At 22.5% G+C, this 14,726-nt stretch overlaps 4 protein-coding genes across 4 annotated transcripts; 3 read left to right on the top strand and 1 right to left on the bottom strand.

The window, feature by feature from the left end:
- Positions 1–2,475: 2,475 nt before the first annotated feature.
- Positions 2,476–3,894, top strand: PCHAS_1218700 (nicotinamidase, putative; the record flags this gene model as incomplete). The annotated part of the gene is made up of 1 exon (XM_728204.2): positions 2,476–3,894. The coding sequence occupies one exon, from the start codon at positions 2,476–2,478 to the stop codon at positions 3,892–3,894; it is 1,419 nt and encodes a 472-aa protein (XP_733297.2).
- A 628-nt stretch (positions 3,895–4,522) lies between these two features.
- PCHAS_1218600 (conserved protein, unknown function) lies at positions 4,523–5,693 on the bottom strand (the record flags this gene model as incomplete). Its single annotated transcript, XM_016798884.1, has 5 exons — positions 4,523–4,633; positions 4,898–4,966; positions 5,132–5,165; positions 5,326–5,438; positions 5,622–5,693. The coding sequence occupies 5 exons, from the start codon at positions 5,691–5,693 to the stop codon at positions 4,523–4,525; spliced, it is 399 nt and encodes a 132-aa protein (XP_016654245.1).
- An 825-nt stretch (positions 5,694–6,518) lies between these two features.
- PCHAS_1218500 (signal peptidase complex subunit 2, putative) lies at positions 6,519–8,034 on the top strand (the record flags this gene model as incomplete). Its single annotated transcript, XM_016798883.1, has 8 exons — positions 6,519–6,564; positions 6,742–6,806; positions 6,924–7,005; positions 7,207–7,268; positions 7,354–7,440; positions 7,558–7,615; positions 7,731–7,797; positions 7,947–8,034. The coding sequence occupies 8 exons, from the start codon at positions 6,519–6,521 to the stop codon at positions 8,032–8,034; spliced, it is 555 nt and encodes a 184-aa protein (XP_016654244.1).
- A 3,752-nt stretch (positions 8,035–11,786) lies between these two features.
- Positions 11,787–13,299, top strand: PCHAS_1218400 (ATP-dependent RNA helicase DDX6, putative; the record flags this gene model as incomplete). The annotated part of the gene is made up of 2 exons (XM_737416.2): positions 11,787–12,177; positions 12,389–13,299. The coding sequence occupies 2 exons, from the start codon at positions 11,787–11,789 to the stop codon at positions 13,297–13,299; spliced, it is 1,302 nt and encodes a 433-aa protein (XP_742509.2).
- Positions 13,300–14,726: the final 1,427 nt, after the last annotated feature.

Below are 14,726 nucleotides of genomic sequence, written 5' to 3'. Positions count from 1 at the left end.
TTGCTTATATTACATTTATTTCCTTATTTCTTGTTCCCAATTTTCCCTTTTGGCATTCAATTATTTCAATTTTTGCATTATAAAAGAGCTAATTACTTTTATACATAAAATTTTATATTTTAACATTAGAAAGGAAAATATATAAATATTTTAAAAAGCTCAATATTAATATTATCCCTACCTATTTATATCATTAATATTTTATATAAATGTGTAATAATTACAAGTATTCAATATAATAATGTTAAGAATAACAAAAGACTTTTTAATTATTCCATTATTTTATTTTTACTACATGCGTGTATCATTTTCACTTTAAATTATGCTAAAAGGAGTATAAACAATAATATATAGATTCATTTTTTTTCGATTCATAATGTTAATCTCGAATATATATTCAATATATAGGATTAATTGACACGTGTGTATTATTTATATTCGAATATTTGCTTTGTCTTGGTATGATTATTTATTTATCCCAATCTAATAGTGATTATAGTTCCCTTATATTCTAAATTTAGTATGCCTTAATGAATTTGATAGTCCAAATATCCTCATAATTCCATAGCATATACTTTATGTTGAGTATATAAGCAATATATAAAACGCGTTTATTTTGAATCATATGAAAATTACATGCTTTATTTCCCTATAACATCACTAAAGATTGGATGTTTTTATAGAAATGTAATTTGATAGCATGAACTAAATTTCGTTTGCACCTAAATTTTATTTAATAGCAACTTTTACAAATAACAGTGAAAATATAGCATCGTTTTCAATAACTTTCTTTTTCATGAATTTCTGAACTTATTACAAGGGTAAAATAATGATATAAAAAAATATGTAGAATCGTATTGTATAAGTGTAAATGATTATTCTACGCCTTATTTTTGTTTATTTATTATAAACCAATTTATATTACGTCTAATTTATCCTATTATAAAAATGTAATATTTGCTTATAAACAACTTTCGTAAAATAATTAAGGTATGCACACTAGTATGATATATATTATAAAAACCGATGCTATAACTGCAATTGGCCATGTAGCCATATATATGGCCTCAAGGGAAAAATCAGGCTAATAAAAATTGAGAATAAAAATGTGTAGACAAATTCCCCTTCCTATAATCTTTACACTAGCTTGCACAAGCACTCATAGTATTTACTTTCATCCTAATATGCATTTATAGATTCTTATACGATATATTTATAATTTTATTTCTCTTTTTTTCCCATACATTTTTTGTCTTTCATTCGAATTTGTCGATTTCGAACGATATTTTTTATTCGTTTTCATTATTGATATTTTTAAAGAAATTATATATTTTCGAAAAAAACGGAAATAAATTTATACCTTATACAAAATCATTAAAAATATTGCGAGAGTCTTTTAAAGATTCTATTGATTGCCTTTATTATTACTTTATACACTTTATTAATAGTTTTCATAGAAAGCACAATTATAATATTTCTCTATATATAATGTTACAAAAGGGGTACATATATTTGTCTTTTCAAATATGTTTTGTTTAGGTCCATTTTTCACGTAGTGTAAAGTTTTCAAAATTAAAAAAGTGTAGAATATAAATAATTAAAAAGATTATAATTATTGACCTTTTATTTTTTCCCATAGTCATGCCAAATATGTAAAATATAAAACTCGCGATTAACAATATATCTATGCAAATATTGAATGATAATGTGTTTTTATGTATTGAATCTATTCATATAATTTGTACGCATAGAAAAAAATATTTAACATGCATAGAAGATATGATATTTTACTTTATAACCAACTCATTAATAAAAAATTTAATATTTATATATAGGAATAAAAAATATGTTTTTTTTTTATCAATATATAGCTATAATAGTATAACATATAGACACTTTGTCGATTTTATTTGTACTCATAAAATTATATATAGATTATTTTTTATGCAAAAATAGTTAAAAAAATTGTCAATGATAATTGTGATTATTTTTGTAAAAATAAAAATATCATATTCTACTATTTATTAAAGGCATGATAAGTAACGACAAAAATTGTAGGGATGTCATAAAATTTAGTATTAATTCTTAGTCCATTTTTTTTTTTTTTTTATTATTTATTTCTTTAATTTTTTTTTTTTATAATTTCTATCATAATTTATACGTCATGAAAATATGTTGTATTAAAAGAAAAAAATATATACGTACATTCTATACGTATAATTTATATAGCAAACTATCTAATTAAGATTACTTTTACATTAAAAAAAAATAGTAAAATTTATCAAATTCATAAAATTATACATATGGGTATATACAGACATAATTGAAATACAATTCTAATGAGGAGTCCACAATAATCAAATAATTATATCGATTTATTGAATTTTGAAATGATTATAAAATAAAAAAATTATTGTAGATAAATGTAACACAATTACCAAGAAATATATTTAAAAACAAAATAAAAAGAAAGTAATGAAATGCTTGGTTATAGTTGATGCCCAAAATGACTTTTTACCAAAGGGAGCGTTTAACTCTAAAGATGAGTATATGGATGTTTTGTATAAAATAAACAGGATAAGATTACGCTTATATAATTGTACAGAGAATGATTTAATAAAACTTGAGGATTGCAAATCTGTTATGGAACAAAATAAAAACAAATTAATAAATGAAAATATTGTAAAATATTATAAATGTAACAATGACATAGATGATGAAAATTGTAAAGATCAAATTTTAGTTTTTCCGTTTGAAAAAAATAATCATAATAAGATAAATAATTATGAGTTATTAAATGGAAAAATAAATGGACAGATATGGGTACATAATTCGAAGGTTGCACACAATGATAAAGAAATTAATGTAAACGGCAACTGTAACAATTTGCCCCATCTAAATAATTATGAAAAAACAAAACCACAACTTAATAATTATATAAATAATTATTGCAATATGGACGAAAATAATAATTGCATAAAAACTGACTCCTCAAAAAATGCGCATATGACTTCGTTGAATGGCCATATTAGCAATAAATCATATTTTGCTATGAGCATTTTGACTGTTGATTATCACCCACAATTACACATTTCTTTCGCCGCAACACACAGATTAATTTATAAAGAAATATCCCAAAATAGTTTGAAAATAAAAAATTATTTAAAAATTAACGGATGTTTAAATGACAATTCTTATAATTCGCTACCTATAAATAATACTGAAGTATCGAAAGAATTGAATAGGATAAATATTGAAACAAATGAAATAAAAAATGATGATATATTTTATTATGAAAACAAATGTGAAAATCAGGAAGAAAATTTGATTGATGCAAATACTCAATCAGAATATTATGAATATTCCTCATGTTTGAAAAATCATAAAATTAATACTTTAACAGATGTATTAAAAAATATTGAAAAGATAAAAACACCTAAATGTATATATAAAGATGTAAATTCCATAAATGATATTAAAGAATATACAAGAATAAATTTCTTAAACGAAACAATCGACTTATGGCCTGTTCATTGTGTTAGGAATACACCAGGAAGTAAAATACATAAAAATTTAATTAGAAACATAAATGATATAATTATTAAAAAAGCATACACTGAAAATTTTGATAGTTATACCATATTTGAAAATGATACTGTTAACAATGATATACTAAAAATTTTAATTGAACAGAATATCAAATCTGTATATATATGTGGTTTCATATTTGAGTATTGTGTTAAAGACACAGCACTAAGTTTTTTTAGACAGGGATACGAAACATATATTATCGAAGATGCAACAGCAAGTTTATATGGAAAAGATGAAGATAAACAACTTTTAAAAAACATAGGAATTAAATTTGTTAATTCAGAAACAATGTTTCTCACATAATTTGAAATATACCAAATAAAAATATATTTGAGCAATGCTCATATATACTTTATTTTGGCATTACAAAGTAGCTGCTTTGCTATTTGTTTTTGTGTATATTAACTAATTGTGAGTAAAATATGTTTTCCATATATTATCCCATATTGGTGCTAAATTATATGTTTTTGTTATTATTGTTGAAAATTAATCATACAAAAAATATATATATATTATATATATAGCATCATTCTTATAATTAGTTACAACCGAATACTGATTGTTCATAAAGAATCTAAAAGCGTTTCAGCATTCTGCTTTGTCATGTTTATTGTCCTTTTCTCATATTTGTATGTAGCTTATTCCATTCATATTTCAAATATATTTGAAATAAATTAATATATAAATTGTCCCTATATACATTTTTATTTCAAAAGTTTGCATTTGACCAAAAAACTAAACAAATAATATTTTTAAATTAAAAGTTTTTTTTGAAATTAAAAAAAAAAAATTAAAATATGTTCTTTTTATATCATCATGAAAATAATAGTGATAAAATTGTATAATATAATTCTAGGTATTATTCAAAATTAAAAGGATTATGCGGGATATAATAACAAAAAAAAATGTTTGAAAGGGTTTCTTAAAAATTTTAATATTTATCCAGTTGCTCTTTGTCATAAATTAAAGCTTTTCTTTTCCATGCCCATAAAATAAAATGGTCATTATGTGTTAGGTACCTTTTATTATTTTCCAAAGTAACCTAAAAAGCATATGAATACAGAGCTTTATGTTTTTTATTCTTCAGCAATGCATATATTTTGTATAGCAATATACATAATTATACATTTGTAGACACATATAGGCACATGTTCATATTAATGAATTCACATCATAATGTCATCGTATGTATCCCATAAAAATTATTCTAGGTTTATGTATCATACGTATTTTTTATTTTTAAATTAAAAATAATAATATATAAAGTATTAAATTATATTTATACGGTTGCCTGTGCATTTCATACCTTAACGCATTTATCTTGAATCAGGTTGTTGATTAGATTAAAGTATGTTCTTTTTACTTTTTTTGTGGACTAAAAAAATGAAAGCATTCGCATAAAACATAAATAAATATGACAAATCGTTTTCATACAGCTTTGTATATTCAATATGTATACATATGCAACTACATGAATACATAAAAATTGGACAAGTGGACATATGTAAATATATGCATATATATGGGTTATTTATTTTACGTTAATAACAATGTGCTTAAACGTTTTCAAATACCTATGAAAAGAAATAATAATATGCAGATAAAATATAGTATAGCGCAATAAAATGATTATATAATATTAAAGGAAAGGATATAAGATATTATATGCGCATATATACATAAATACGCAATTTCGTACTTATAAACTTCCTATTTGTTCAAGAGAGAACTTACCAAGTTAAAAGTTCTGTGTCTGAACATTTTTCCTTTTTTATATGGGAAATATAGTAGCATACGAAAAAAGCAAAATGCACATATTTATCATAGTCTAAGGTATAATTTTTATCCTATAATTTATGAAAGGTAATATTATTAGGCAAAATTAATAATGTTTGTGGTGATACAAATATGCAAATCGTATGTATTTGTTCTTATTTAGCTGCATACATATATATATGCATGTGAGGAAATCAATACAAAGATAAACAAATAATATATATGTATGCGTATTCATTATTTTTGTATATTACTTCTATAAGAGAATTCTTAGAATATCCACTGTATGTATACTCATTTCCATCAAATGCTATATCAACATTCATTTTGTAAAAGAAAAAAATTAAGAATTAAAAAAAAAAATAATTTTATAAAGTAAAAACGCGTTATTTTTGAAAACCATAAAAAAATGTACATTAAAGTAATGATAAAATAAAATACTACTATTTATTATCGTACAGTTTTGCCATTTTATGATTTAAAGTTTCACTGAATTATTTATTATAAAAAAATTAAGACATTTTTTTTCAATGACAAAAAAATAATACAAAAAAAGCCGCATGTATTTATTCGCTTTAAATAAATATGCATATATTCATTTTTACGCGTAAATTTATTATTGTGTATATGTCCCACTAATTAATTATATATAAAATTTTCTGTATTTTTTTTGTTTACTATTTTACGTTCTTTACAATATTTTGTTCGCATATGTACATATTTTTTTTTATTAATATTTCGACAATTTTTTTTTAATATTATATATGCATATTTATATTATTATAAAATTATGTTATTAATTCAAAGAATAATTAAATCTTTTATTTTTGCAAAAATTTGTTTATTTTTCTTAAAAACAATTCACGATTGTTTTAATTATTATTAAATTGTAAGGTATTCCATACATATATATTATATATATATAAACCCAATTAATGATTGATTTTTTTTCAAATAAATGTTTTATTCCTATGACATTTCCAACCTTTCTCCGCGGATCTATAAATACATATACGAAGACTGCATGAAAAACCTTCTTCAAAATATATAAGTATCATTTGCGCAGTTAATTAGTTATATATAAATATACAAAAGTTGGAATTCGAAGAAAAACTTATGTTAATATAAAATATATTTAATATTATAAAAAAATGTTTAGTAAAAAGGTCCGAATTGAAAATAAAGAAGATGACGCATGTAAGAATACAAAACAGAAAAAGAAAAAATAATAAACTAAAAGAACCCATATATAAATGAATTGGAAGTCTTAATTTATGCGCAATTATAACTATGATACCATATAGTAATATATGCATATATGAATGCAAAAAATGGTGGCATGTACATATATTTTATTCCCTTCAAATTTTACAGACATTGTAAAAAACCTATACAGTGAAAATGAGATTAAAAAAGTTGCGCAGGATTACCTAAGGGTGGTAAGTATCTATTTTATTTTCTTGTGAAGTGAACTGTTATAAAAAATAATAATAGAAGTAATAATAATAAAGACTATCGAATATTAATTAACGAAATAAATGTCTTTTTTTTTTAAGGAAATAAAAAACCTACATATCTATGAAAACGTTCGATATTCAAACGTTAGGATCCTATTATCTTTAATCTTGATAATTATTGGTAATAAAATATATGCGAACAATATATATGTATTTTTTTAAATTTATTTATAAGTTTATAGAATTTATACAACTCAAAAAATTAATTATATCCTGATTATTCGTATGCTATTGTGCCCGATATTATACTCCTTTTATATATCCACATGTTCACTCATTTATATTTTTTCTTTGTATACCCAATGGGAAAATTTATATACAGGAGGATATTGTTGCGTTTTTGTCAACCACAAAAAAGAGCCAATACTTATGATGGATTTCCTGGTATTATGAATATAATATGAAGAATATTAAAATTTTTATTTATTTTTTTTCCCACATATAAATTATATCTTTTCTGTTATTTCAGGGTGCCTTTTTTTCTGTATCAATATTATTATACCTTTGGGAATATTTTTATTTTGAGGATTATTTCATGATAATAAAAACAAATAATGTAAAGATGAAGAAAATATAAATAAATATATATATGTAAACATGCAGACATATGCTATTCTTTATAAAAAATAGACTAAATATTTAATCATTCTAATTTTATTCGTTTTTTTTTCAGAACAAAACATTAAAACTATTCTTAAAATTGGATATCAAAACAAATACCCTTAGTTTAAGTTATAAACAATTCTAATAAAGAAAAATAAAAGAAATTTTCATTGAAATTTCTAAATAGAAAAAAAATTAAATTACAATTTTTATAATATATGTTTTTTATATATTATTTTTCAGATTACAAATTAAATAAAGTAGTATATTCTACACCTTTTGAGTTGATGAAATTATATAATGAAAGAGGGTAAGTTTCTCATTTTAATATTGCACAATAATTATTAAGCAACTATTTTTGTGAACAAAATATATAACACTTTACATATGCTTAGTTTGTCTATATTATGTAATACTTTACTTTTTATGTATTTTTTCTTTGATCTTGTCATAATTTAGGTACCTTATGAAGGATTATGCGCGTCATATATTAAAGCAATTTATTTCAAATCATGGAAAGAATTTTAAATTAACAGATAAAAAATAATATGTTTATTTCATTCACTTTTTTTTAAATAATTTATAAAATACCAAGAGTATTCTTATTAATCCGTTTGAACGGGAATAATACCATCGTTTGATTCAAAATGTCATGTTATTTTTTTTTCATGTTTTTTATTATTTATTATCAATTTATAAAATAAGTATTATAATTTATATTTGTATAAACGTACAGAAATTGCATATATTTGTGCATGCATTTTGATACATTAAAAAAATACATAATAAAATTAAACTTAACAAATTAAATCATTAAAAATGTAATCGTTGTTGTAATTTAAGTGATATATTTCTACATTTCATTATTACTATTCTGATTTTTTTCTAGAATAGTTTTTTAAGAAAAATTATATTTGGGTTTTTTTTATGGAACGCCATTACACATTATATTCCATTTTGATCGAGCTCAAATATCTTATAAGCTTTATCATTTTTTTTAATTTGATAAAAAAATGTGTCTACATATATGAATATCCACATTCATATATATAAAGTATTCAGGATAGGTGTTGCATTCTATATTATACCAATCAGTCATGATGAAATATGTTTTTTATATAGTTAGAGTGTTTCTCAATGCATTAGCATTTCCCTTCGTCTATGCACACTTAACATATAACGCTGGTTATTTTTTTTTCACAATTTTTTAAATGTTTAAAATATAATCCTTGCGTAGCGACGCGTAAACATATGTAGGTAGTATTGCACTTATTGTTTTATTAATTGTGCGCTTCAAAATAAGCCAAATATAAAAGACTATTGTTTGTATATATATTTGATAAATACTAGAGAGGACTAAAATTCCACAACATTATTATTTGTACTTTTATTTACATTTATTGTGTATATACAAATAAAAAGAATGAGGCAAAAACCACAGAAGAGGGGAATAAATTATTTATACTTAAATATTTATGAATATTTTCATGCATATGTATTTACATTTTTTTACATTATACACATGCATATCGATAAATAAAAAAGCTCATATGTCCTATATTTCATATTAAAAATATAATACGGCTATATATTCATTTATATAATAAAAGACACACTTTTTATTTCTACAATATCATTTTATCGAACATTAATTTTATTTTTATTAAAGAGAGAAATCATAAAATGAAACATTCAAACTTATCCGATAGTTTAAACATTACAATATTCTTATAGCTTTACTTTTTTTTACACAAACTAATAACTTTTATTTAGAACACTGAAGGAATACCCTATAAAAGCCAATGGATTATTTTATTTATATGTTTATTTATTTGTTTTCCCCCATCCTAATGTATTAATATTATATATATGCATATAATAAATTGTATTGATTAAATATTAATCCTAGTGCATATGCCTTATTTTACACACACACACCTTTTTTATCTCCAACTTAAAATCATATTAATATTTCCGCTAACTTCATAAAAGGGTAAATTTAGCACAAGCTCATAGAATAATTAAACATAGCTGCTTATTGAGATAAAAGTTACTTATGATCGATTAATAATACACCTATAAATGCATCATTGAAGTATTTTAACTTTTGTATTATATTTAACATGCTTATTTTATACATGCTTTAATAGAAGGGAAATAATTGAAATATTGTATTTGAAACCACAAATATACATATAATAAATGTATAATATATATATTTTACTTAAAATGCAGTTTGAATGCTTATATGAAGAAAAAGATGTATTGAATATACAGACATGTATAACGTATATTTATAACCGCTAAATTTTATTCTTTTCTTAATTATAAATGAATAATGTTTTGTAAGAATATTTAAATTGTGCAATATATATTGTTCATGAGATATTTCAATAAATAAAGTTTTATATTTTATTATTATTCCTTTTTTTTGCATACAAATATTCCTATTTATGCCCTTTATCATACTAAATCAATAACCTTGTTATACTTTTTGTAATAGTTATTTTACTGTTGAGTTTATATATATGTGTATGTATATACATATTCCCTCACCCTTGGAATATTTATTCAGAATTTTTATTATTTTGTATTTATATTTGTTTTCATTTAATATATATATTTTCTTATATTTAATACAATTATAAATCCATTATTAATGTTATTAAATGTGTTTTTATCCCATATATTGAAGATCTATATATCAATAAGCCCATATTTTTACACATGCACACACACATTCATATAATATATTTTCTATAAGCATATTTTGCTTATTTATAACTCATTCGTTTTTTTTATTATTCTTTGGTTTTTCCTTTCTTCGATTTCATATATTTTTTCTTACATTCCTTATAAATATTGTTATGCTTTTTCAAGCCTTTTAGTAGTAAACCAAAGTACCTTTTTTTTTAATTGTAAAATTTTCTAATTATATGTGATTCCTCAAATCTACATACAATATAGTTCCTTTCTCTTTTTAAAATTTACATGAATGTATGTACATTATGCATAAATGTATTGACAATCATTTATATATATAAAATTATAGTGATTTATTTACTACTTTGTGCATTAATGCTTTTTAAATGCCGGTATGATAAATTATTGTAAAAAACCCTTCATTAACATTTTTTTACAATATTTAAGCATTTAACATATTTATCTTTTATCTATGGATTATTGTTTACACATATTTTATAGAAGCACTATTTATTTATTATGCCTTTTATACCCTTTTATATTACAGCAATACGATCCTTTTGTTTTGTAATTGTTTAAAATTTAAAAGAAATTTATTTAGGTGTATGTATTCACTTTCTTTTTTTCTTTTTTTTGAAATTATTGTTTTGCAGTGAATACCCAAAATTTAAAATAGTTCAAACAAATCATTACCATATTTACACGCATATATACAATCCCCCAAAAAATATATTAATTATATGAGAATATATATTTATTTATGTATTATCTGTATATACATTATATATTATAATTACCGCATGATATTTTTTTCAAAAGCTAGGTTTAAAGAATTAATTATAACTCATCCTTTTTTTATTATTTATTTGAATAGTGTTATTTAAAAAAAATAAATATATATCTAATTTTTTTTTTTTATGTATGCATATATTTACTATCTGTACACATAAAATTCTTATGCATGTTAAATTTTTTTTCATTCCACCCTTTTATAATATTTTTTTAATTTTTATCCAACTCTTTCTTAACTTATATTATAATATCATTTTTTTTGTATCTTTAAGCTTTTACCTTCTAATATACAGAAAATATATCCTGTTTGGGCTTTATATTGTTATTTAGTCTCTGATACCTTTATTTATTATATATATTTTATTTATTTATTCCATTTTGTTCCTTTTTTTTTATTTGTATGTAGTTTATTATATTATTATTATTTTTTTTGCTTTCATTCTTTAATTCATATCGAGTTATTTTTCTTTCTTATAACGCTTATAATTTCTTTCCATATTCTATTCATATATTTCTTTTATTACGCTGTTAATTTTATAATATTCTTTTTTACGGCATAATTCTTTTATCTTAATACGTTGCATATATATAATGTATATATGTATATAACATATCCTCTCTATGTTTTGCATATTTTTTTCTACTATTTTCTTTTTTCAATAAATGAGATAAACAATTATTCTATATAGATTACTATTTATACGTTTCATTTTAAAATTCTTATATAAATATAAAATTAAATTGCAATATATATAACACTTGTGTGTGTATTTGCATGTATATATATATTATATATACATCAAGATGAGTTATAAAACTAATTGTGTCGCTTCAAATGCTAATACCAATGCTTTGAATAATTCAAATAATTTAAATAAAATAGAAGACAATGTCATATTTGATGAAGCTTGGAAAAAAAAAATACTGGAGCCATTAAAGGATCCCCGGTATAAAACAGAAGATGTGACAAAAACCAAAGGAAATGAATTTGAGGATTACTTTTTGAAAAGAGAACTTTTGATGGGTATTTTTGAAAAAGGTTATGAAAAACCATCACCAATACAAGAGGAAAGTATTCCTGTGGCTTTGGCTGGAAAAAATATTTTAGCTCGAGCAAAAAATGGGACAGGAAAAACCGCCGCGTTTGCTATTCCGTTACTAGAAAAATGCAACACTCATAAAAATTTCATTCAAGGTAAAGCTACTCAAAAAATCAGTAAAGGAATGCATAATATATATTTACATATATGTATATGCATGCTAACAATTTGTAGAAATTTTTTACATATAGAGAACCTTAACCCAATGTTTATTTTCTTTGCCTTATATATATACAATATATGTATACGTATGTATTTATCTCTTTTTGCTCAAAAATGTTTATTGGTATTTTCTTTCGTTCACAGGCTTAATATTAGTTCCCACACGGGAATTAGCTCTACAAACCTCTGCTATGATAAAAGAATTAGGAAAACATATGAAGATTCAGTGTATGGTAACAACTGGTGGTACTTCATTAAGGGAAGATATTATGAGACTTTATAATGCCGTTCATATTTTGTGTGGAACCCCTGGAAGAATCTTAGATTTAGCAAATAAAGATGTTGCGAATTTATCAGGATGCCATATAATGGTAATGGACGAAGCCGACAAATTATTGTCTCCTGAATTCCAGCCTATAGTAGAAGAATTAATGAAATTTTTACCAAAAGAAAAACAGATATTAATGTATTCAGCTACTTTTCCAGTCACTGTTAAAGAATTTAGGCAAATTTACTTATCAGATGCTCATGAAATAAATTTAATGGATGAATTGACATTAAAAGGTATTACCCAATATTATGCATTTGTTAAAGAGCGACAAAAAGTCCATTGTTTAAATACTCTATTTGCTAAATTACAAATTAATCAAGCTATAATATTTTGTAACAGTATAACAAGAGTTGAACTGTTAGCAAAAAAAATTACAGAATTAGGTTATAGCTCTTTTTATATACATGCAAGAATGTCGCAAACACATCGAAATCGTGTTTTTCATGATTTTAGAAATGGTGCTTGCCGATGTTTAGTTTCCTCAGACCTTTTTACAAGAGGTATCGATATACAATCTGTTAATGTAGTAATTAATTTTGATTTTCCTAAAAATTCAGAAACTTATCTACATAGAATTGGTAGATCAGGAAGATATGGTCACTTAGGGTTAGCCATTAATTTAATTACATATGAAGACCGTTTTAATTTATATAAAATAGAATTAGAACTAGGAACTGAAATTCAACCGATCCCTAACGAAATAGATCCATCCATTTATACTTAATTTGCAGTATACTACATCATAATGATGATCACATATATATGCATATGCACATTGCGGCTTCAATGCAAAATTTATTTGTACACATATATTACCAACTTATCCAACATATACAATACTTTTTTTATTTATCATCAATTTTTTTCTTTTTTCCCATTATACTTAATTTTTTTAAGCTATTGACATTATATTGGAGTATAAATTAATTAAAGCATAATATATTAATACACAAAAAATATATACATACATATATATGCATATTTGTACATTTTTTTTTGTTAAATTACTATATATAATTTCACCAAATTAAACACGCGAAACACATATAATTGATTAACTAGGAATTCTGTTTATATATATTTATACACAATACACCTATAGATATATAGTGCAACCTATATATCCATAATGAATCGAAATTCGACGTTATGGAATTCTTTAGTTTTTCCAAAGGGTTTATTAATTAAAAAAATTAATGAAAATAAAACGTACAAATAGGAGAATAAATATATTTTTTTGTTTTTTTTTACTCGTAATTACACACAAAAAATGTAACATAAATGCAATACGTTCGTGCTTTATTGCCTTTCATTATTTTTCTAATTTTAGCATTTATAATACATTATTATGATATAAAATTTGGTAATTCATTATTTTTACACATTTCATGTTTTTTTAAATATTAATTTCTTAATACCACGAATAAAAATATAGCATTGAATAGCGTGATAAAATCAAACTGTGTAAAAGGTGTGCTATCCACATTTTTCAATCTATACACCATTAAACAACATATATTTATATTAATATCAATGTTTTTAACTCTTTTGTGAAAATATTTAAAGGAAAAAAATTAAAACAACGATTTACATGTTTTTAAAATGGTTAAAAATATAAAAAATATATTGTTTCCTATTGTTACTGTATTAGGATGTTTATACATCAAACAATATGTTGTATCACGCTTTTTTCACACCGTACCCATAAATATACTTATTTTCTTATATACACATCGTACGCATGATACAATCTTTTACAACTTATACAATTTTTATTTCTTTCGTTTATTTATAATTTATAAGAGTACGAAATATGCGCAGGATAATATGACTCGTTGTAAATTAATGTAACGTTTTCCTTTATATATTTTTATAATACCCCCAATTTTATTCACATGAAAAATTATTATAATAACTACATTTATAATGTCTTATTCCAACAGCGAACCGGTAATATACTTTCCTTTTAATTTTTTTTTCAAGTGAAAAATAATAGTGAATTGATCTTTATTATTGTGGTATATACAACTTTTGACATTTTTTGAGAGTAATATTATTAAACAAAAGGAATAAAAAAATAAACACACATTATATAACCGTGATAAAAATATAATATTTTACTATCCGTGGCAATGTTACAAAAAATAAATG

Source organism: Plasmodium chabaudi (assembly GCF_900002335.3).
Source record: "Plasmodium chabaudi chabaudi strain AS genome assembly, chromosome: 12".
NCBI lineage: Eukaryota > Apicomplexa > Aconoidasida > Haemosporida > Plasmodiidae > Plasmodium > Plasmodium chabaudi.
Note: the sequence above shows the minus strand (reverse complement) of the source record. Positions and strands in the feature narration are given on the sequence as shown.